The following is a 24,636-nucleotide window of genomic DNA, read 5'->3' as shown; positions in this document are numbered from 1 at the left end:
AGCCCACTCGTCTCGTATAACAAGTGACTATATGTGGGTCAAAGTTCAATTGCTCGAGCATATATCCGATTAACTTATCGGGTTGAGAAGCCAGTTTTCGCAGCTACTTCAGCTGTTGTCTTCCCTCCAATCGGGGATTTAAGAGTCACAATAAGTGCTCGGGTTGCAATATCTTTATTTGGTGCCATGATCACTTCAATTAGTATCGTGGGTGAGGGGAACGGTACGGATGTACGAGTTATGCATATCTTGCTTGGCATTACTATTGTAGGACAAAACCTCCGTAATTCGACGTATGGTGGCCATAAATACGATGGTCCTCTTATTGAGGTCCAAGTCTTTGTATATGGACGGTTTATATGGTATAAAGTTATCATCGAGTAGATCAATTCGCCCATTCTGTAGTCTGTCTCGATACTGGTAGAGTCCCCCCCCCAACTCTATCTCCGTTCCACCTCTTACCGCCAGCTTGGGGTAAAAAAGGGAATTTTAACCAAAGTCAGCTAATAGCACCAAACAGCCCCGTATATTCAATATTACAACACAAAGAAAAGTATGTTCGAAGCCGGGCACATTGCACCGTTGATATATGGCCCCGTACAGGGCAGAGCTAAGCCCATCGCGCATGATGGAGCATGCTTGGCCGTCACCTGAAGTGACAATCTGCAGTGAGAAAATAATACCTTTCAATGTTTCTGTCGGTTTCTTTCTTGTGGTCATTGGCGGCTTGTAGCCTTCCAGAGACAGCTAGTGGTGCGTCGTGTCTTTCTGACTTAATGTCATACCGACTGAAGACACAGTCCAAGTGCATATCCACTGCTCTATATCAAGAAATATGAGCCTTCCATGTGATAAAAGCGCAAGAGGCTCCCGGATGCGAGACGTAACATCCTGGGGTAATGTTGTGTATGGAATTTTATTGCTGGTGGCTTGTGTGTCACCCATCAAACTGCCTTCGTGATCAGATCCAACTTTGATGTCCGCCATATTAAATCCATGATATACCAGTTCAGGCTGCCCTAACGGCCATAATATGACATTTCGAGCAAGATATCGGGTCCTTTCTTAGAGGTGGGCACTTGTTGCTCTTCAGAAGCCCTGACTTGATTCTCTTGGTGTACAAGTTTGTATGACGACTACTTCGGGTGTAGTTCCTGACGGGGCGGGAAATATTCAAACGTTTTGATCTTCTCCAAGTTGTCCCAATTGAGAACATAGACTAGGGTATCTGAAAAGCCCAATATATAATCGGGGTTGGTAGGATGGCATATCCATTGTGTTTTCACCATTCTACGCACGAGCGTCGATGATACCACGGCATGACTGGTGATGTTGATAGTGTAGACAGCACGAGCCGTGTCAACAAATAGTTGGCCGCCTCCTGTATGGAATAGTGAGATATGACGCCGGTGCTACGACCTATATTGACTGCAAAATCGTGGTGAACCTGTAGGTCGCCAACCCTTCTCGTCTTTTGAAATAACCTTTATGGACACCCTCCCACTTATATCTGCAATCGCAGCGAGACTTCCATTGTCACTCAACGTTAGTTTATAAATAGGCACAGTGTCTGATCCATTTTCCAGCTCCCATACTGCTCTTGAGCCAGTCTCGCGCAACATCGCAGGTCCATTTTCAGTGACATAGCAATATATAGGCGCTGATTGCCCACAGATGGTTGTGATATTTTGAGCCCTGGAAAATTGATGTTCTTCTTTATGAGCAAGGGCTCCTATAGCGCTGGTGGGGTCAGCCAGAATGCTAGGCTCCCACACATTGCCGTACTTCGACACAAGGATCCATCCGCAGCCTTTCATTTAGCACCAACTTGAGGCGAGTGTATGATGTACGAGGAATGTGCAAAAGTGACAAATCAGCCGTTGCGAAGTTTTTGATAACATGTTCTCCGTCGCTGGTAGTAAGACGTGAGCCATCTCGACTGATGGCCAGGCGTATGCTTGTTCAACCCGCATTTTAATAATAGATTCATCATGTTTCCATCATCTAAAAATACCATTACAAGCGCTTGTGGCTTGATAGCCAACATGCGCTTGTAATCGCCTTTTTTGGCTTTGACTTGAAGCAGGTTTCGGAGTTTGCAATGGCTCAAGGTAGAAAAAGCAAGTAGCTGCTAGCTCGGGCTAGTAATGTGTAAGGCGCAGGCCCAAGGTCTCACGGGAGTCTAGGGAACCCGATCAGGAGGCAGGAAGGTATCGTATTCTGTAAGCACAATAGGTCTACGTAGATACGGCGATGTTACGACGGAACAAGAAGGCTGGCCAACTACAGGACAGGAAGGAGGGAGGTCGCATGAGACCGGCCCTGGTACCTGGAGGGGCAGCGGGGAATAGTAGTTCCGAAAGTATCACGTGACGGACTCGCAGGATGATGAGAAGAGTCCTAAGAGTCCAGGACTCCGAGGACTCGAGTGAGTTCCCAGGAGTCCACTAGGCACGTGATGGACTCGCAGGATGATGAGAAGAGTCCTAAGAGTCCAGGACTCCGAGGACTCAAGTGAGTTCCCAAGAGTCCACTAGGCACGACGCCACTATATAAGTAGATAGTATTTCCTTAGATAGGAGCTTCGTGCTCAACTCAATACAGTATTTGTTATATACTAGTAACGTGTTACTTGAAGCCTTTGTGTCTGATCCCCTGCCTCCTCTGATAAGTAAACCTTTACGCAAGAGAACCTCTGTGTCTTCTATCATTTAGAAGTCAGCGTTACACTTTGAGCACCACTTCTACGAGGTACCGGCTTACACACAAAGCAACATGTCTGTCGTCAGTTCGAAGGGGAAAACCCCCACCACGCCAACTTCGTCTCAGAGGTCTAAGCCTGAGAATGAAGAGATGCCCGATGCACCCACCGTCAACGAACTCAAGGAAACTCTACGCGTCAAGTTGCCCGACACTTACTCCGGCAACCGAAAGGAACTTGAGGTGTTTTTGCTACAGGTCGAACTGTACCAGCACTTCAATGACGAGAAGTTTCCCACCCAGGAGAGCTATGCCCTGTGGACTGCGTCCTACCTTAGGGGGGAAGCCCTGCGATGGATCGAACCATTCCTCAAGGACTATTTCAAATATGAAAGTACCAATGGAAGCATGACAACTACGCAGACTATGTTTGGCAGCTGGAATGGATTCTGTAAGGAAATCCGACGCATGTTCGGAGACATCGATGAGATTAAGACCGCGGAAGACCATCTGTTTGCACTTAAGCAGACTGGCAGCGCCCTCACGTACTCCACAGAATTCCAGAGATACGGCAATCAGACAGGATGGGACGCCAGCGCACTCATCAGCCACTACCGACGTGGGCTGAAGAGCCATATACGTATGGAACTTGCCCGTTTGGAACAACAACCAACGGACATGGTAGCGCTAATCGAACATACGGTCCGAATCGACAATCGACTATACGAATTCCAGAAGGAACGTCGGACCTATGACAAGCCCAAGAAAAGTTACCCCTACCGGGGAAACGAGGGCAGATGACGGGATCAACACCCGCGAGACAACCGTTGGTCGGACCCAATGGAACTCGATGCCACGTTCAAACCTGGACGACCCCGTGACCCTAGGAAAGACAGACAATTCAAGGAACGACTCTGTTTTAACTGCGACAAGCCAGGCCACATGGCCCGAGACTGCAGACAGCCAAAGAAAGGGAACGGCGGACGCAAAGTCGGCAAGCAACTTAACGCCACCTGGACAGGACAGTTGAACGCAACGTTTGTGAGCAAACAGGACTGGGGAATAAACGGCGAAAGCACCCCAGAAGACGAGAGCTCAGATGAAGGGTCGGAGGCGGAATCGTTCACCGTCTCGGAACAGGAGACCTTCGATGAACTCGCACCTACGGAACCAATGAGTCCACGGTGCAAGAACGTAGTAAGACGCATGGCAAAACACGCCCACGCGAAGATTAGGGCCGAACGAGACAAGCCCAATGGCCAGAGGAGAATCCCCATGCTTAAAGACCTCTACGGGAACCTGTTACAGGAACTTCCGTTAAAGTGCAAGGTGGACGACTGCAAGGATGACCTCTGGAGATACTACGACCAACTAACGAATACCCGCAGGCTGCTTGGCACGTCCCAAGACGTAGCTAAGTTGGAAGCCCAAGAAGCGGAAGAACTGGAGAAGGATGTCGAGCATATGGCTAAACTGAAGTATATGAAAAGCGTCGAAATTTACTACCAGGACCGCAGGAGAGCCCTGAAGAAGTACGACGAGAAAGCCAGAGATATGCTCCGACGGGAAAATGCGAGACCCACTCCACGCATCGAAAGGAGAGCCATGGAGCAACTAGACACGTTCTCCACGCCTCCGAGGGAAGATAGTGCATGGGTGAGAGGACAGCAGGAACTATCAACGACAGACGCAACAGAGACTGATCATCCCTGGCACGCGTATGTCTACTGGGAGTATTGCAGCGAAGATGACTGCAAGCTCCACTGGAAAAAGAAACACCAGAATCAGTTGTTTCCCCGATCCTCGCCCAGGATACACTTCAGAGACGCAGAGCAAGTTCACGCCCTCAGGCGAAGCCAGTCTGAAGGAGACTTGCCTATCAAAAGCGAACAGGTATACAAGAAATACCCACATCTGCTAGACGAAGCAGAAGAGCGAGGGAAACGATCTCCCCAAGGACCACCATTGGAAGCGGATGAATACTATCCTTCCTCGGACGAGTCAAAAAACTAGGAGTCCTCGACGGTAGGCCACCGGCGAGCGACATGAAGAGGCCTAGTACAGACCAGCTATGCGCCACGACGGGCAGCATGCAACTATATGTGGTCGCTAAGATACAACAGCGACACCTCCGAGCAATGATTGACTCAGGAGCGACGGGCAACTTTATGACAAAGAAAGTAGCAGACACGCAAGGTTTCAAGACGCAATTGAAAACCGAACCATACCCGTTAATGGTCGTAGATGGAGAGCCCATCTCGACTAATGAAGGAATGGTGACCCACGAAACGGTCCCATTGGAAATGGTCATGCTACACGGGCACAAGGAAACGATTCAGTTTGACATCGTGCACATGGACAACCATGCGTGCATCCTTGGTATGCCATGGCTCAAGAAACACAACCCCCAGATCGACTGGTGGAACGAGAAAGTTGTGATGAGCCAGTGCGCGTGTGAACAACGGACGGACACGCGACAACGGGAGAAACCCTCCCAGGGCCGGAAGGAGTTATGTGCAACCTCCGAGCTCGATGACCTAGCCCAGGCATCCTCACCGATGAGTATACCGGTGGAGTACAAGGAATACGAGCAATTATTCCAGGAAGGCCCTAAGAATGAGGCGCTTCCTAAGCACCAACCATGGGATCACGAGATACCTTTGGAGAAAGACAAGAGTCCACCGTTCGGACCAATATATCAGCTATCGGAAAAGGAGCTGAAGGTACTTAAGGAGTACATCGATGATAACCTAGCGAAAGGATTTATCAGACCATCCACATCACCAGCAGGAAGTCCGGTGCTTTTCGTACCAAAGAAAGATGGCTCCCTACGGTTATGTGTGGACTATCGAGCGTTGAACAACATCACAATCAAGGACAGGTATGCCCTGCCATTAATCAACGAACTACACGATAGATTTCAAGGAGCAAAGATCTTCAGTAAGCTAGATCTGCGAGGAGCATACAACCTGATCCGAATCAAGGCTGGGGAAGAGTGGAAAACAGCATTCCGCACCCGCTATGGCCTATTCGAGTATCAAGTCATGCCCTTTGGGCTAACAAACGCACCCGCATCTATGCAACGACTGATGAATGATGCTTTGCACGAATACTTAGACATCTTTACCATTGTCTACTTAGACGATGTCCTGGTGTATTCAGCAACCAAGGAGGAGCATGTCAAGCATGTCAAACTCGTCCTGAAGAAACTAAAGGAGTACAGCTTACTCCTCAAACCAGAGAAGTGCGAGTTCCATAAAAACCAAGTCGAATTCTTGGGTTACATTATTGGAACGCACGGCATCAAGATGGACCAAGCAAAAGTAACGGCAGTGTTGGAATGGCCAACACCGACCACGGTCAAGGAAGTGCAAGCCTTCCTAGGCTTCGCCAACTTCTACCGAAGATTCATCTCGGGATATTCCAAGGTAGCTCAACCACTCACGGAGCTTACCAGAAAGGATCTCGAATTCAAATGGACGGACAAGGCAGAGGCTGCTTTCCAGGAACTTAAGACGAAGTTCACGGAAGCACCTATCCTTGCTACATTTGACCCTGCAAAGAAGATCATCCTCGAAACGGACTCTTCTGACTTCGCAATTGGAGCATGTCTGAATCAACCAGACGAGAACGGTAAGTTCAAACCAATCGCGTACTACTCTAGGAAACTGTCACCCGCGGAACTCAATTACGACATCCACGACAAGGAGCTACTGGCTATTGTCGTTGCCTTTGAGCAGTGGCGAGTATATCTTGAGGGACCCACCTACCCTGTGCAGGTATGGACGGATCACAAGAACCTCATATACTTCACCACGACCAAGGTTTTAAACCGCAGACAAGTCCGCTGGGCAGAAACCCTCGCAGCCTACAACTTCACGATAACCTATCGCAAGGGCTCTGAGAATGCAAGAGCAGATGCTCTCAGCAGACGGACCGACTACGCCGGCCCAAAGGAAGAAAGACCTAGAGCAATTCTGAAGAAAACAGATGCAGGAATACAGTACAACGAGTTACTAGCGACGATCTCAGTCATCGAAGATACAGAACTCGAGGAAAGACTCAAGAAAGCTTACGCAACAGACGAATGCGCCAAGCGAGTCTTGTCCAAAGTCGAAGGCGACTTCACCATCGACGAACAAGGATTGATTCGATACAAAGGGTTAGTGTATGTCCCAAGTCAAATGAGACGCCCGCTGGTGCAAGAACAACACTCGTTACCAGCACACGGTCATCAGGGAGTAACACGAACCTTCGAACGAATCACTCGACACTACTACTTCCCAGGTATGAGGAAGCAGGTAGAGACAGTGGTAAGAGAGTGCGACATTTGCAGCAAGTCAAAATCCAATAGGCATCTGCCATACGGACAACTCAAGTCGACACCAGTACCAAAAGGAGCGTGGAAATCAATAGCTTTGGACTTCATCGTCAAGCTTCCACCCTCCAAGGACCCGTTAACAGGAATAGAATATGACTCTATCCTCGTCATCACGGAAAGACTCACGAAATATGGGAAGTTTATACCATATCTAGAAGCTAGCGACGCCGAGGCGCTCGCATATACCTTCATTCGAGTCATATTAGCCGATCATGGGATGCCAGAAGAAATCATCTCAGATAGAGACAAGCTCTTTACTTCGAAATTCTGGAAATCATTGATGGCGCTACTGGGAACAAATCATAAGCTGTCAACAGCTTTTCATCCCCAGACAGACGGCCAAACAGAAAGATTAAATCAGACCCTTGAACAGTACCTGCGAAGCTATGTCAATCATCAACAGGATAACTGGGTTCAGATCTTACCCATCGCACAGTTTGCATATAACAGCGCGATGACAGAAGCAACGAAAGTCTCACCGTTCTTTGCCAATTATGGCTACCAGCCAGAAGCATATAGGCAACCAAGACCGGATGAATCACGAGCTGAACAAGCCCTGATCGTGGTGGAACAACTGAAATCGTTCCACGAACAACTTGCGATGGACATCCAATTCTTAAATGAACGATCCGCCGCATACGCAAACAAGAAGCGCAGTATGGAACCTGCCTTCAAGGAGGGGGATAAAGTATACCTACTCCGGAAACATATCAAAACGAAACGACCAAGCACAAAGTTGGACTTCAAGAAATTGGGACCATTCAAAATATTGAACAAAGTCAGCTCAGTTAATTACAGACTGCAGCTACCTAAGAAGTCTAGACTACACCCGGTATTTCATGTCTCACTACTGGAACCAGCAAGAGGAAATACCCCAATTGCGACCGACACCGAACTCCAACCCGAGAATGAGATAATCGAATATGAGGTCGAAGCGATCCTAGACAGAAGGTTAGTAGGACGTTGAGAAGAGTTTTTGATAAAATGGGAAAATTACGAACCTACGGATAATTCGTGGGAACCAACAAGGAACATCAGCAAAGAACTGCTGGAGGAATATCGACGCCGCCATCCGCCAGCCATTGATCCCAAGATGCAGGGGAGTAGGCCAGTGGATCGGAGGAAGCGAGGGTCCCGGTCACAGACGAGGAGGCAGCGCTAACTGCCTGTTCCTCAGCCTCAACAGCATCACGCTTCTCAGCAGCCACACGTTCGGCCTCCTCTGCCGCATCAAGCTCGTCGAGGGTTTTCAAACCTCGCCGGAGCATATCTTTACCACGGGTTCGGATGAGGCGTTTCTGCTTCCGCAGACGAAGTAACTTCGAAAGGGTTTCTTCCTCTTCGCGATCCAGGCGATCCTCCTCCCGTTCGAGCTTCACCCAGTCGGGATGCTCAGGACCCATACAGTCACACTTTTCTTTCAAGTTGCGACGAACGCACTCGGCGCACCGCCGTGAATCATTTGGAGACGACACGCAAGTAATGTTTCGCCTCACGCAGTTCGAGCAAGAATCCATTTCGGGTAGTTCGTATCCGTGGTTCTTTATTCGACGGACAAGATCGTTGCGTTCCTGGAGTTTGCGGGCAGTGTCAGTAGGCATGTTGCATGTTGAAGGACTCGCTGAGGAGCAGCAGAGTCCCGGGGACATGGACGTACTTATAGGATTCGAGACGAATGCCCAGGGGAAGGGAGCGAGTGTTACGACGGAACAAGAAGGCTGGCCAACTACAGGACAGGAAGGAGGGAGGTCGCATGAGACCGGCCCTGGTACCTGGAGGGGCAGCGGGGAATAGTAGTTCCGAAAGTATCACGTGACGGACTCGCAGGATGATGAGAAGAGTCCTAAGAGTCCAGGACTCCGAGGACTCGAGTGAGTTCCCAGGAGTCCACTAGGCACGTGATGGACTCGCAGGATGATGAGAAGAGTCCTAAGAGTCCAGGACTCCGAGGACTCAAGTGAGTTCCCAAGAGTCCACTAGGCACGACGCCACTATATAAGTAGATAGTATTTCCTTAGATAGGAGCTTCGTGCTCAACTCAATACAGTATTTGTTATATACTAGTAACGTGTTACTTGAAGCCTTTGTGTCTGATCCCCTGCCTCCTCTGATAAGTAAACCTTTACGCAAGAGAACCTCTGTGTCTTCTATCGTTTAGAAGTCAGCGTTACAGGCGACTATTGACTAGAGTCCTTCTTCCGAGGCCTCTAGTCCCTTTTATCTAGGCGCCCTATGCCCTAGTTTACCAAGCCCTATAGGCCCTGCTAATAGGGGCCTTGGGTGGTGGCACATGATGGCCTCCCTTACAATTACCTCCCCCCTTAGTGGAATTGCCCTCAATTCCAAGGCTCATTAATAGGGCTTGATTGCCCTTCTGTTTTTATTCAGACTATTTGTTAGGCCTAGGTGGTGGGGTATTGAAGATCGTGCTTAGTGGCTGGTCCCATGACCCTACTTGTTGTTAGTTGCCGCGGCCACCCCCCTTTGTTATAGGTGCCGCGCCTAACTCCTACTTTCTACTTCCTACCAAGCTTCTCTCTAACTTCACCTTTAACCCCACACTGCTTGATCACACCTTCTACCATATAGGAAGCCCTAGAGCTCTTCCGAAGAACACACGGTAACGACTATGACGCCTACCCTAAGGCAGTATGGGTCTTTGCGAAGAAGAAAGCCCTGATTTAGGAAGAAAGCCGTCAGAAAAGGCGACACTAAGATATCAAAGATGAATAGGAAGGACCCTAAAGAGAAGAGGAAACAGAGACTGCTTCTATTGTATCAATGGAGGTCGCACCAACCTAAAGACTAATAGGAAGGGTCAAGGAACCTAAGATATACAAGGGCGAATCCGCCTGAGAGCTTAACGAGTTCATTAGAGGGAGACCCTATGAAGGTGTAAGGATGCCTTCTCATCTCTCATTCTAGGGAGTAGACTCCGGGTAGCCGCGGGGTCACGTGTGATTATTTGGGTGGCCTAACCGAGTCGGAACTGAGTCGGATGGGTTTCGGATACTTGAGAAAATCGACTGACGGGGTTCCCCATCATCTTTTTTGTATCCTTCGTAGTAGACCTATAGGATAGCATCCGTTTAGCCTCCGACTCGCACTCTCATATGCTATTACTGTGAGCTGGGTGCCCTGTGTCCTTACATTATACAAAAAAGATCACGCCTGCCGGGGACGGCCGTACTTAAATAATATCCCACACCGGAACGACTCAGGAGAACTACCGTTACACCATAGACTGCGACTCGGTGATGTTTCAGAGGAGAGACCTGACGACTTCAAATAGCCGTGATTCCAGAGATCTCACGGACAGCCAGTGGATCAGGGTTTGATTCTTCAGAACAAGCTGGTAAAGTCGCCGACGCATTGGCGCCAAATAGGATACGAGATCCTTAAGAACCCCCTCATAGCACAGAGGAAATTGTGGACAAGAGCGTTGATAGCTACGAGCTACCGGAAGTCAAGCTCTTTCGTATCGGTACCGATACACACCCGAGGCAATATGTCAAAAAAGCCGACATCAAACATACCCCAAGACAACGACGGTCAACTGCCCAGAATGACTACTATTAGAACCTCTTTTCGGTTTTTGTGATAATTATGAGCGGTGGCTTAGGTTTCATTAGCATAGTTAGTGCTTTCTATATTTATAGCTGTCACACTTTCTTTTCCAAGCTTCGTTATCTTCTCTCGTAAAAGCTCACTTTGCAGCCCTTGCGCTTTCATAATATCCAGCCTCCCAGTCATGTCACGCAGGGTTTTTATGCCTTCTGCTCCATGTATGTTATAGACTAACTTGATCTTACATGATATAATGGAAACCAATGGTCAATAGCAGCGTTATCTATCTGCTGCGAGAAACAAATGAAACGGTATAAGTTATTGAGTCACTCAAAACTCAGGATCATCACTAAGTTAAATTTTACAGCAGAGTTTTGGGATACAAAAACCTCCGGACATTTCAAATACGCGAGCTCCGCTCACAGATTACCACAGCAAAATTTTACAGATACTGAATTCGACGATTTCTGCAAGCTTAACAATATTATACCGCTTTGCATGCCTCCCCATTCATCGCATATCCTCCAGCCTCTTGATGTAGGCTGTTTTAGCCCTTTAAAAGCTTCGTATAGCAAGGCAATTGAGCAGATGATGCGGAGGCATATAACTCACATTACTAAAGACGACTTCTTTCCTGCCTTCCAGCAGGCCTTTTTTGCTTCAATGGGAGAAGAGAATGTACGAGCTGGCTTCCGAGCAACTGGCCTTGTTCCATACGACCCTGAAACAGTAATTTCTCAGCTGGATTTTAAGCCTAGAACGCCTACACCGTCAAACTCTCGGCCAGGAACCGCTACCTCCTGGGGTCTAAAAACGCCAACTACAGCAATTGAGGCTGTACAAAGCTCTACTACCTTGAAATCTAGGATTGCTAGGCATCAGGGTAGCTCTCCAACCCATTTATATAACGTAGTTGACGCCCAGGCTAAAGGTATCTCAATGCTAGCACACAGACTAGTCCTTCTTGAAGCTGAGAACCAGGAGCTTTGTACAGCAAATGAGTTACTAAGCAAACGCCGGAGGGCTAAAAAGAGCCGCCTACAGCTTGGAGGTTCGCTTTCAGCACCTGAAGCTAATGCGATATGGCTAGAAAAGGGTATAGTTGATGCTAGGAGAGAAAATACATGTAGGGAGGGTAGTTCCACAGAGCGGGCTCAGCTACGTACTCGGCATTGTGGCAACTGCAGCCAAACTGGTCATAATTCGCGAACTTGTCAGGTAGTTTGGGAGATGTCTGAAGATGGCGATTCTGAGTAGTTTTAATTGATTTAAGGCGTTGTAGTTGAATTGATTTATATAATATATAGGTGGTCAGTGGAAAGTGGCCGACTCGCTTGGGTGGCCGACTCGTTATACATGTACGTTATATAAACCTTCAAAATGCCATGCGTGGCATGCCTTGTGTGGCATACCGGTCCATCAAACCATCCGATCATCCCATGAACCCACGTCTGGTATGCCAAGTGTGGATCCAAGGGACCATCCGATTATCCCATCCAAGGGATCATCCGGTTATCCCATCAACCCACCCACTGTTTCCTGACCCTGTGCCTAATATACCATCAGCCATATTCACGACTTCTACCCGTTTCTGCACTTACCTGACAACCTGCTTAACATTTCTAAGAACCCCGCCTTCCACATAATCCATAGATCCTCCAACCCCAACCCCTGTAACCCACCCCCAACCCATTCCGCTATTTTGGGCCTGCCATCTTTGTATTGCCGTGGTATGCATAGCTTTGCTCTCGTAATTCGTACTGTCGTAATAAGTACAGCTGCTCTGTCGAAGTGCTATTCTGTCCAGCTCTTAAAGTTCTAACATGACAGTTATTAGTCTAAGCATCAACTGTCGTGGAGTTATCTATCATCTATTCAAACCAAATCGAAATTCCTGCGCGTTATATACCCTTCCCACACGCTACAAAAAGTGCTCTGTAGAAAGTGCTCTGTAGAAAGTGCTCTGTAGAAAGTGCAGCCCAAAATATCCCTGCCCTATTGGTCCCGCCAATGAAAATCAACCAACTTACCTTGCGACACTCCACGAGCAACTCTCAATTCACCCTTTGTAATCCCACACTTCGATACCTAGTGTCGTACGATTTATTTCGACCCTTATTAATGCTTGCGATATTATAAACGTAACTTGCCTGCTCAGTAGGTCAGCCATGTCTCCGCCTTATATATTCTAAAATTTCCCCGCTTACCGTCCTAGGCGCCTCGCAAAGCGCCATGGCGCCCTGGTGCGAGGGCATCATATATTTTCCCCCGCATACCCCATTACACGCCTCGCGAGGTATGCTATCGCCTCCAGCCTAACAACCCTCTAACCTTTCAACAACTGTTACTCATCTTCATCCTAATCCATCCGGTTCTTGCTCGCTTGCTTACCTGCTCCCACCTCCACCAATAAGAACAACCCCTCCCGAATCATCCACCGAGCCTCCTTCTGAAGGACTCTTGGTTCTCGCCCTGTCGCACCAACACAACCCAACTTCTTCATAGCCTCCATTGTCATATTACTCATGTTGCCTCTATAGTCTTCCTTGGGATGAGTTGTAGCCTTGTGTGACAAACTTGCCGGATTTGTCGTTGCTGGGGTTAGGGTTAACGTAACGTATGGGGTAGTCGGACATATGGGGTAGTCGGACAAAAATGCCCGACTACCAACTCAGAACCTTCATACCTTCCACCATAAACATCCCACAACCATACAGTCATGCTCAGATTGAAGACAACATCCAAAAGGCTGTCATTGCGCTCCAATTGAAGGAATTCAAATCAATTAGACTTGCTGCAGACCACTTCGAAGTTCCTAAGTCAACTCTTGCTGATAGGATGTCTGGGAAGAAAACGCGTGCTGTAGCTCACGAAATTGAACAAGCTCTCTCAAATGCAGAAGAAAATACACTAGCACGATGGATTACACGTCTCACTGCCACGGGTTTTCCTGCAACTCCTATGTTGATCAAGGAAATGGCTGAAGAAATTCGCGTACGACGCGTCCAAATCACGTCTTCTCAAACCACTCTTCGGACCAATCCTACCCCCATAGGCCATGAATGGATCTATAGATTCTTAAAACGACATCCAAACTTTAAAGGGGTCTACTCAAGACAACTAGAGTCTGCACGACATAAAGAAGCCACTCCTATAAAGATTTCAGCTTGGTTTGACGCGTTTAAAGAACGAATTGAAGAGCGAAAGTACAAGCCATGCAACATCTATAATATGGATGAGAACAGGTTTTGCAGTTGGAGAGACTCAATCCACACGAATAATTGTTGATTCTACCTTGAAATCCAATAGGAAGGTCACAGCTGGGAAGCAGGAGTGGATAACTGTACTTGAATGCATTGATGCAGACGGTGGTGCTTTACCACCTATGATTATATTCAAGGCTAAGAATACCAATTCAAGTTGGATTCCAAAGCACACCCCTACAAACTGGCACTTCTCAACAAGTAATAGTGGCTGGACTTCAAACAGTCATGGATTTGAGTGGTTGCGGAAGGTATTTGAGCCTGAGTCACGCAAAAAGTCTGGAAATCACCCGCGAATGTTGATTATGGATGGCCATTCTAGTCACATTACTGGCGATATGATTGCACTGTGCATTGAGAATGACATCGACCTTCTTATTCTACCGCCTCATTGCTCTCATCTACTCCAACCACTTGATGTTGGGGTGTATGGACCTCTTACGCGATTTCATGCTCAGGAAGTAGATCGGTATACTCGAGCAGGAATAAAGCGAATCCAGCGCTCCCACTGGGTTGAAATCTTCCGGTGTATTCGAGACAAGGGTCTTATACCTCAAAACATTAGAAGTGGGTGGAGGGCAGCAGGTTTAATACCCTTTCTCCCAGAAAGAGTTCTGGCTAACCTTCCACTTCCACCAACCGAACCACCTCGCACTCCTCAAAACTCAACCAATATCACTACTCTGGATCTCTCAATACTCCGAAGTTCTCCTCCAGATGGAACTGAACTAAGGCATGCAAATTTAGTATTTAATTCAAGTATGGCAACTTGTGACTCTCCTGCTTCACCAACTCGACGCTATGCCAAGAGAATGACTAGGCTGGTTGAAAGTCAGAATGCTGAACTCAGCATCCTTCGGAAGGAGGTAAAAGAGTACAAAGAGATACTTGAGACACGAAAGAAAAGAACTACGGGCAAGAGAATTAAGTTGCAAGGCGAATTTGTATTCAGTACCGAGGAAGTGTTGAAAATTGTCCGGGAGGCAGAGTTGAAGTCAACCGAGAAAAGACCACGTGGAAGGCCACGCAAATGGCCAATTGAAGAAGTAGACAAGGAAGTTGAAGAGGAAGAGGTAGAGAACGATTCAAGCGACCCAGAATTGGAATTGGAGGAGTGTGTGGCACGTAGGACTCGGTCAACTAGAGTAGAATAAACTTTTTGTCCGACTACCCCATACGTTACGTTATTTAAAAAGGAATTCCTGTTGTTGAGTATGATGGGGAGTACAGGTGAAGTTGGTAGGATTCTAACGGAACTGGAATTATTCCTTATTATATAACGTGCATGTATAACGAAAGTGCCAAAGAAGCGAAAGTGCCAAAATCATGCGGTGACCAACCCCCCCAACTAAATGTTAAATTCCTCCACAACAAAACATGTGCCATAAAAATGATGAAAGCAAATTAGTGCTAGCTATCCAAGCTATGCAAAGCGACCCTAATTTGCGCCTTCGAGTTGCAGCTAGGATCTATTCCGTAGACCACCGCAAGCTACGTCACCGTTTACAAGGTGTACCTTCACGACGCGATATCCAAGCCAACTTACGGATATTAAGTAACCTAGAGGAATCAGTTCTTGTTCAGTATATACTTGACTTAGCTGCTAAAGGGTTCCCTCCTCAGTTGTCTATTGTTGAAGATATGGCAAATCGACTACTTGCAACACGCGACGCGCCACGCGTCGGGTCACGTTGGGCTTCAAACTTTGTTAAGCGGCGTGTAGAGCTCCAGACACGCTTTCAGCGCAAATACGACTACCAGAGGGCTAAGTGCGAAGATCCAGAAGTTATTAATGGCTGGTTTGAGCTTGTGCGTAACACAATTGCGAAATATGGTATCGATGAAGCAGATATCTACAACTTTGATGAGACTGGGTTTATGATGGGCGTTATCTCAACTGCTATGGTTGTAACAAGCTCAGACGGGCGGGCAAAAGCAAAGAAGGTACAGCCTGGTAATCGGGAATGGGTTACAGTAATCCAAGGCGTTAGTTCTCAAGGTTGGGCAGTACCACCATTTATCATTGTTGCAGGCAAAAACCACCTTACATCTTGGTATGAGAATAGTGGATTTTCAAGCGATTGGGTAATCGCTGTTACTGCAAATGGCTGGACTACAAACGAGAGAGGTATGGATTGGATTCAGCATTTTGAGAAGCACACAAAGCCCCGGAGTGTTGGTGGTTATCGCTTGTTAGTCCTATATGGTCATGAGAGCCACCACTCAGACAAGTTTGAGGAGTACTGCAAAGAACACAGGCACTTTCGTTATACATGCACGTTATTCATAATGCCGCAGACGGATAACGTGCATGTATAACGAAAGTGCCAAACAAGCGAAAGTGCCAAAATATCGTGACTACCCCATAAGAATTGCGATAAATCCACCACAACAATATAAATTAATTAAAACTACTCAGAGTCCTCTTCCTCAGACCTGTCTATTACAATCTGACAAGTGCGCGCATTGTGTCCAGTCTCACCACACTTGCCACAGCGACGTGCATGGGTTTCTTCCCTTGGCTTCCGACCACTACTTGCCCTTATTTCTTGCTCTACTTGCTGCACAACGTCCCTCTCGTCCTGTAGCTCCTGTGCTACCTGTTGACTAAGTGATCCTCCTTGCTGTAGTTGTGTTTTTTTAGCTCTCCGGCGCTTGCTTAGCACTTCATTTGCCTGTTGCAGGTTTTGGTTCTCTGCTTTTAACAATGCTAATTGATGCATTATTTGCGATGCACCCTTTGTAAACTGGTCAACAGCTGCATAGATTGAGGTTGGAGAGCTATTTTGATGATGCGCAATTCGGTTTTTAATGAAAGTAGACTGTGATACAGCTTCAGTTGGGTTATTTGGTGTCTGAGAAACCCATGGTTGAGCAGTGTTTGGGCGAGAGGTTGGAGGTGTTGGCGTCTTAAACCTAAGGTCAAGTGTAGATATTACACTCTCAGGGCTAAATGGAAGAAGCCCAGCACCTCAGAACCCTCCCTGAATATTGCTTTCTGTCATTGCAATGTTAAATGCAGCGTGGAAGGCAGGAAAGAAGTCATCCTTAGTAATGTGAATAATATGAGCCCGCATCATATCTTCAATTTGCCGACCGTAAGCTCTCTTTAATGAGCCAAAACAGCCAACATCAAGTGGTTGGAGTATATGGGAAGAGTGAGCAGGCATACAAAGCGTAATAATGTTATGTTCTTTGCAGTACTCCTCAAACTTGTCTGAGTGGTGGCTCTCATGACCATCAAGGACTAACAAGCGATAACCACCAACACTCCGGGGCTTTGTCTGCTTCTCAAAATGCTGAATCCAATCCATACCTCTCATGTTTGTAGTCCATCCATTTGCAATAACAGCGATTACCCAATCTGCTGGAAATCCGCTATTCTCATACCAAGATGCAAGGTGGTTTTTACCTGCCACAATGACAAATGGCGGCACTGCCCAACCTTGAGAAAGTGTTGGACTACAAACGAGAGAGGTATGGATTGGTTACTACTGTTGCGCTTGAGATGACGCCCATCATAAACCCAGTCTCATCAAAGTTGTAGATATCTGCATTGTTGATGCCATACTTTAGAATTGTGTTCCATACAAGCTCAAACCAGCCACGAATGACTTCTGGATCTTCGCACTTAGCCCTCTGGTAGTCGTATTTTCGCTGGAAGCGTGTCCGGAGCTCTACATGGCGCTTAACAAAGTATGAAGCCCAACGTGACCCGACGCGTGACGCGTCGCGTGTTGCAAGTAGTCGATTTGCCATATCTTCAACAATAGACAACTGAGGAGGGAACCCTTTAGCAGCTAAGTCAAGTATATACTGAACAAGAACTGATTCCTCTAGGTTACTTAATTTCCGTAAGTTGGCTTGGATATCGCGTCGTGAAGGTATGCCTTGTAAACGGTGACGTAGCTTGCGGTGGTCTACGGAATAGATCCTAGCTGCAACTCGAAGGCGCAAATTTGGGTCGCTTTGCATAGCTTGGATAGCTAGCACTAATTTGCTTTCATCATTTTTATGGCGCATGTTTTGTTGTGGAGGAATTTAACATTTAGTTGGGGGGGTTGGTCACCGCATGATTTTGGCACTTTCGCTTCTTTGGCACTTTCGTTATACATGCACGTTATTCGTATTCAATACTGTTCTCGAGTATTCGGATATGAATGCTCGCATTCAAATTCCCCTTGCCTTCTGACCCAACTATCAACCAATGAGAGTTTCGCCTACTTCGCGCAGTCGGCAGCCTACATTCCAGACTCCCTAACCCGCATCCCCCTTCGTTCCGATGCGGTTACCCCCAAGACAACACATTGGGTAGCCCAAACGTTGTCGCTTGTGCGCAGTCACCTTTTGGAGCATGCGATTTTGATTACTCGCACTGTCATTCCCCCTACATCCCCCCCAGTCACCCCTTACCTCCCAACCCCCTTCTCAGCCCTCCATCTCAACACCAATTCGAAAACCGCCATTGCATTCGTCATCTCCTGCCCACACACCAACTTGGGATGCTTTTGCTCCAGCCACCGCCCGTACTCCGTCTCCTCCTGCAGCTCTCTCCCCGCGAGCTCTTGCACCCGGGCCCATAACCCCTCCTCCGTCGTAGCTGCTATCGCCGCTGGTATCACAACGTGCTTCCACTGACACCCTTTCCCTCCCCCCTTGTACCCATCCCGGCATAGCTGCTGCGACACATGACAGTAGAAGCAGCTTAGAAACTGCGCCTGTCGGTCCCGTCGGTAGTTAATCTTCCCCTGGAATTCCATGCACCCTCGGAAACTCAGGCACTCCTCGATCTCAGTGCACTCCATCCACTTGTGTCCTCTTGCCTCCTTCGCCCCCTTGAACATCCAGCACATCCGGCAACCCCACTGCCCAAGCTCCCTTACTTCCTCTAGCGCCGACTCCATCTGCTCCAACCCTCGTGCCACCTTTCGCCCGTACGCCTGAGACATAATCATCCCTTGCGTAGACAACTCACTCTTCCAGACCAGTTCCTGTCGCCTGCAGTTTTCGCACAGCACCGCTTCAATCCCCTTGCAGTCCCGTAGGTCACTGTCTAGGCACCGCCCAAGGATCCTACGCCGACACCCCTTTGTCCGGATGAAGCTGTTCACCTCGCGCCGTTTCAGCTCAAGGCAGCTGTCCTTTGCCGCGTCTTCCTCTGGCCAGTCCTTCTCCTCAATCACCACCACAGCTACAACACGCTCCCCACCCCTTCCGGCACGTCCAGCTTCCTGCGCATAGTCAATGATGGAATGTGGTGCTTCGAGGTGAAGGACATGTGAGATCCCTGGCACATCATTCCCGTCCCGAGAACGGCGGTGGCTACAATGTATGGCGTCTCACCGCCGAGCCACGCCTGGAAACCAGCCTCTCGCTGGGCAACGAAGTGAGCGTTGCTGTCCGCAGGATTGCCATGATAATAGTGGCACCCTAGCCGCTGAGCCAGCACCTTGCATTTTAAATGACTGTTGCAGTAAATGACCCCTTTCTCTCCAGGGGCAAGCCCTGCCACTCGGGATTCAACCAACTTCTGAACTTCTGTCGCTCCCCGCCCATTCTTCACCCGAACCACCGAATATTCCATATTGACACGGTGGCTAGAAGCGCGGATGTAAAGCGGGCTCTGCAGTTGCATGGCCTCCTCGAATTCTTGCTGGCAGAGCGGTGGCAATGTCCCAGTCAAAAACACAAACGGACACCCTAGGTTACGGAGGAGCACCAACCCCCGAAGCTTCCTTCGGTACTCGCCAGCTGCGGTAAACGTAAGCTGACACTCATCAATCACCACCCGGTCGAGCTTCCCCCGGACACCCACGTCTGCTGCCCATTGTAAGAAGTCATCACTCGAGGCTGCTTCTGCTGACACTAGTACCACCCTTGGCCAGCTCTCCTGTGCCTCGGGCCAGTGCTTGCAGTCTAGCCCAGCATCGATGCAGCGGGTGACCAGTTGCCGTTTTAGCTCCGCGTATGGTGCTACTACAATTGTGACCTTAGAACTGGACAGCATGGCTGGCACTATGAAGACTAGGCTTTTCTCACCGCCTGTTGGTAGGATCGCGACGATCGGGGTCTCCTTTGCTGCAGCCAGCCGCACCGCCTCCTTTTGCTGTGGTGTCCGGAACTGTGCATGGTCATCCCGCAGAACCGCCCGGAGAGCTTTTAGAAGGGCTTGCTCGGAAGCCACTTCGGAGACTGCCTTGTCGAGAGGCAGTATTTTAGGCCGCTTTCTAGGCGTCAGCCCTCCTGCGTCCGCCGCACATTCCCTTTTTAGGGATGGCTTTGATGACGGTGATAACCCTAACTCTATGAGTCCCAGGAACTTGTGCCACCGGTGGCTGACCTGACCAAATATCTCCAGCGACTCTGCCGTCAGGCGCTTTAGCACATCAATGGTGACACCATAATTTTCTGCAGTCTTGCTAGTGTGGCTAGCCGCCAGGTCATCCGGGATCTCATATTGTTCCGGGTCATCATCATCATCGTCATTCTCAAAGTCAGCCTTCTTCACGCCCCTATCGCGGGCAAGCTTCTTGCTGATGGCAACTGCAATGTGCCATCAATCCTGGAGTGTGATCCGCCGGCCCATGTAGTGGAGGGCCCAATTGGATACTGCTCTCGACATCTGACTACTCTCCCATGGCCCATTTTCGTCATGCCAGAATGAAATCACGTGTCGGGCCCATCTTGTCGTAACTGCATGGCTATTTAAAGATGAATCCTCTTTTCTTCGGATCAGAGACGCTCCTGGTCACCCTGGTCAAGGAAAAACTTTCCTTTCGAGGTTCATCCTGGACCTCTTGGATGATCGGATACCAAAAACCCGGGAACAAGGCAGCATTATCTACTTCTTCTTTTACGACCAAGCCAAGATGAGCAATTTCGGACCATTGAGTCGTTCTTGCGGTCAATATGAGACATTATACAATAGATTTACTTACTCCCTAGTGGCATGGCAGATTTGCCGTGCCCACTCTTTGTTTCGCCAACAAGCGTGAATTTAAAAACCTACTTGAACCTTTAAAGGTGCAAGGCTTCGGAGGGTCTGGTTCGGATTAACCAGGCATCGTATCAGGGCCAGCTCCGCCCGCTGGTTCTAGGCCGGCCTATATAATAATACGTAGGCCAGTAGGTAATTAGATAGTTCAATTGATTCTATTATACTGTATAGTGTCCTATACACTGTACGCTGAGCCCCGATTTCGCCTGTGCCACTTTGGTGTTCCCAAGTGATAATTCTGTTCGGCTGTGGGATAATCCGGAATTCTGCCCTGAATTTCCAATAATCCCCGACCGGACGGTAATCCTCCAGCACATCGTCAGGTGCTAACAAGTCACGTGCTACCGTGTTCTCGTGTTGTCAAGCCACACACATCAAAGAATAAACAAAAATAAACACACCGTCGAATCTCAAGACACTTCTTCACTGCCGCTATTTTAACTCGACACAATTCCTCCATATACCAAGGTCCATATGTAGGACTGTTTTATCATGAACATTCAAGCCCAATCTCTTCAACACGCCACGCCTCCAGAAAGCTTCACGAGCCCACCTTTAACTCCTCCACCGACTGAGGAGAAGGCGACGAGTTCGGCGTCGCGCATTATAAAGCAAATCATAAAGGAAATAGGGGATCGGCAGCAGGGTCGCAGCTCAACAGACGTACCTTGGGCTGGCTATACATTAGACCCGGAAGGATACCAGGTATTACTGGATCAGCTTCAAAGTGACGACTCCCTCTGGGGTTTTTTGCAAGACAAACTTCGGTATGATGAACAGATTACATCCGCTACTTAGCTAATACAAGCATATTACCTACAGATACGACTACTTCCCTTCTGCAAACCAGTTCGTTCTTCGAATGCCCACCATCGTGCATGAACGATTCATCGCTCAAATCGTCGAAGAAATACAAGTGCAGCTGAAATCCGTCACTGGCGAGTCGGCACAATTCGCAAACAAGATTGGCTCCTACGGCTCAGCATCAATCACATTCCCCGACCAAGACTACGGCAAGCATGATCCGGATGCGCAATTCCACCACTCTGATGCGCCCTATCCGGGGGTTGTGTTCGAGGTGTCATATGCGCAGAAAAGAAAAGATCTAGCACGTCTTGCTGACGATTATATTCTTGGGTCCGATAGCGATATTGGCGTCGTTATAGGTTTGGATATTGAGTATAGAGGGAGTAAGAAGGCGACCTTATCTGTGTGGCGGCCGAACGTCATAACAAATGACGTTGGAGAGAAAGAATTAGTCGCGGAGCAGGTAGTCACAAATCAGGTTTGCCTTCCCTATTTATTCCATTTCCATGTCATGACTTGGTATTTTAACATTGGATAGGTCTTCCGCCACAGCAATGGGGATCCGGGCAAATCAGGCCTTCAACTCCGCCTACGAGACTTTACTACAGCAGCCCTAGCGGAAGGAAGGCTCCGCGATCCGATTGATATCTCTGCTGCTACCCTGTGTACTTTTCTCGAGCACGCAGAGGAACGAGCGTCTTTCATTAAGCGGCAATCGAGTGTTGTTTCCTCTGCGAAACCTTGGACGAGGAAACGGCGTCGGGAAGCCACGCCGCCGGAAGGGCTCAGACGTATGGATGAAAAGAGGTTTCGAACCGATGAGAATAAAGTAGAGGATCAAGCGACAAAGGACGACTCCTCGTATAAGACTGGCTCTACGTCCGGGGTAGAGAGCAGTTGATTCGGACATTCTCGGGTTAATTTGCCGCGTTAGGTCTTTGCTCTGCCCTTGAGCTGTCAAGTGCCAAAATCGAAGAGACGAGCGCAAGGTGTCTGAAATCTAGCCTCAAGCGTCGCACACTCGGTGTCTGCAACCGTGCCGGCTGTGAGGCTGCGAAATGGGGCAAGGGCATAAATGGTAATTTAGTTCCTGTAGGCGTCGCTTGGAAAATCTGCCAATCATCAACTAGATGCGGTCTATGTCAGAAGGATTTGGTGGTTCAGGATAAAATGAGAACACTAACAATCATGTCTTGCCACATAGCAGTGATTTCTTCTGCAGTTTTCTGGTCGCCTAATACAGAATTCCAACTTCTTGCCATGCCAGCAAAGAGATCGCATTTGCCAATCCCTGGCTCCATAAAAGCAAACCTGTAAAAGTGCTCCCATGGGTGTGATAGAAGTCTTATTCGATTGGCTTCAAATTGCCAAGCGCCTAGGCATAGCACTAAGTGCTGTTCTGGGGTCATCATGCCATGGACTTCTCTGACAACATCCTGCACAACTTTGTTTTCCATTCCCGCGCATAGTCGTGCACCAAATAGCTTATTCAACATGTTGAGGGTTTGTTGAGAGTAAATCGTATCCGAAATTTTAGCCTTGATAGTTGTCCCTCTCTGTATTGTAGATCCAAGGATAGTTCTGTCAGGCGTGGATATGGGTTGAAGTTCATTCACGAGGGCATATTTGCTTGCATTGCCATCCCTACGATTGTAAGCAAGGAATGACTAACCAGTAGGACCTGGCATACACTTGAGTCACCGTTCTGTATGCCTGGGACGTTTTCTCTCCTGTATTTGTATTCCCAATGGATTCCTCTCCGCTCACTGCAAGAAACGGAGGAGACACCCATGTGGCGCGCATAGTCGCCACGGCCCTTGCTATATCTTCCAATGTCCCCAAAGGCGATAACCTAGGGCTATTCGGCGGAGTGTTCATTGATAAGAGTCCACGGAGGGGCCACAATCTATTGCAGCCAGAATATGAGTGATGTTTCGAAGACCGGAGTTGAACTTTCTGGGTAATCGCATGCCTTATATATTGCTCAATTCCTTGCCCATGCAAGACCAATCCCCCTACAAACTAACATCGGCCGGGGAGTTGCTGGGGGGCAATCCTCCCTCGTTCGGGATTACCAACGGCCAACGGTTTGCGGCGTCATGCATTGGCCGATTCAGTAATGCAGCAGTATGAGGGCAGCCCCTTGATGTGAGACAGTGAGAGCATTCGGGCTATGGATGGTTGATGCAGAGGTATGGACATGCTCATAATCTTAAGACGCTTTCATCAACTTGAGTATCATACTGACATTCGTTGCACTCAGTTTGCTATCAAACTCAAGAGCAAACTTGGAAATCTCCTCCTCAAACCTACAAGTCACTATACATATTTTGGCTTTATCACACCAACAACAAGAGCAATACTACTCAACGATTGCTACAACCATCTATGATTCATTACACGTCATCGCTCCTTAGTTACTGGGCCGATATTACCACATAGCATATCTCTACAACCCTCTATGATTCATTACATGACATCACTCATACTACCACATGACATATCTCTAACAACTAGAGGCCTAGGAGCATGAACGATAGCTCTAAAAGCTCCTACGCACCTCTATGATTCATTTCATCGCTCTTTAGTTACCCACAAGATTGGTTAAGTTATGACATAATTTGTCTATGACATAATTTGTCTATAGGGGTACTCTGACCTTGGACCTCCTTTTACTTCCTATAGGCTACGAACCTAAGAGATGGTTCTATGGGATTTTCTTACGTCGACTACAGTTACCAAGCCTGGTAAGTCATGGAAAGTCTTGGAAAATGAGAGAACTACACTCCTTTAGCATAAATAGGATTGCCCTTTCCTTAAGAAAGGGCAAGCAGACAATACAGTAAATCGACTATCACATACTTCCACGTCTTTTCCAAGCTTCCAAGCATTGATCTTGTTACTCCTTGTTTCTGAAAAGT

General features: G+C 48.1%; 3 protein-coding genes across 3 annotated transcripts; 1 reads left to right on the top strand and 2 right to left on the bottom strand.

The window, feature by feature from the left end:
* Window positions 1-18,320: 18,320 nt before the first annotated feature.
* Window positions 18,321-20,862, bottom strand: VC83_01845 (uncharacterized protein; the record flags this gene model as incomplete). Its single annotated transcript, XM_024465517.1, has 3 exons — window positions 18,321-19,198; window positions 19,255-20,454; window positions 20,850-20,862. The coding sequence occupies 3 exons, from the start codon at window positions 20,860-20,862 to the stop codon at window positions 18,321-18,323; spliced, it is 2,091 nt and encodes a 696-aa protein (XP_024326932.1).
* Window positions 20,863-21,205: 343 nt separating this feature from the next.
* On the top strand, window positions 21,206-22,984 carry VC83_01844 (uncharacterized protein). The gene is made up of 3 exons (XM_024465516.1): window positions 21,206-21,675; window positions 21,731-22,193; window positions 22,254-22,984. Exons 1-3 carry the CDS (start codon window positions 21,401-21,403, stop codon window positions 22,614-22,616), a joined length of 1,101 nt encoding a protein of 366 aa, XP_024326931.1. The 5' UTR covers window positions 21,206-21,400; the 3' UTR covers window positions 22,617-22,984.
* On the bottom strand, window positions 22,838-23,644 carry VC83_01843 (uncharacterized protein; the record flags this gene model as incomplete). Its single annotated transcript, XM_024465515.1, has 3 exons — window positions 23,406-23,644; window positions 22,900-23,359; window positions 22,838-22,852 (listed from the first exon to the last, which is right to left on the bottom strand). Exons 1-3 carry the CDS (start codon window positions 23,591-23,593, stop codon window positions 22,838-22,840), a joined length of 663 nt encoding a protein of 220 aa, XP_024326934.1. The 5' UTR covers window positions 23,594-23,644.
* Between the last annotated feature and the right edge of the window lie 992 nt (window positions 23,645-24,636).

Source organism: Pseudogymnoascus destructans (assembly GCF_001641265.1).
Source record: "Pseudogymnoascus destructans isolate 20631-21 unplaced genomic scaffold scaffold_4, whole genome shotgun sequence".
NCBI lineage: Eukaryota > Fungi > Ascomycota > Leotiomycetes > Thelebolales > Thelebolaceae > Pseudogymnoascus > Pseudogymnoascus destructans.
This window is presented reverse-complemented; position numbering and strand designations above follow the sequence as displayed.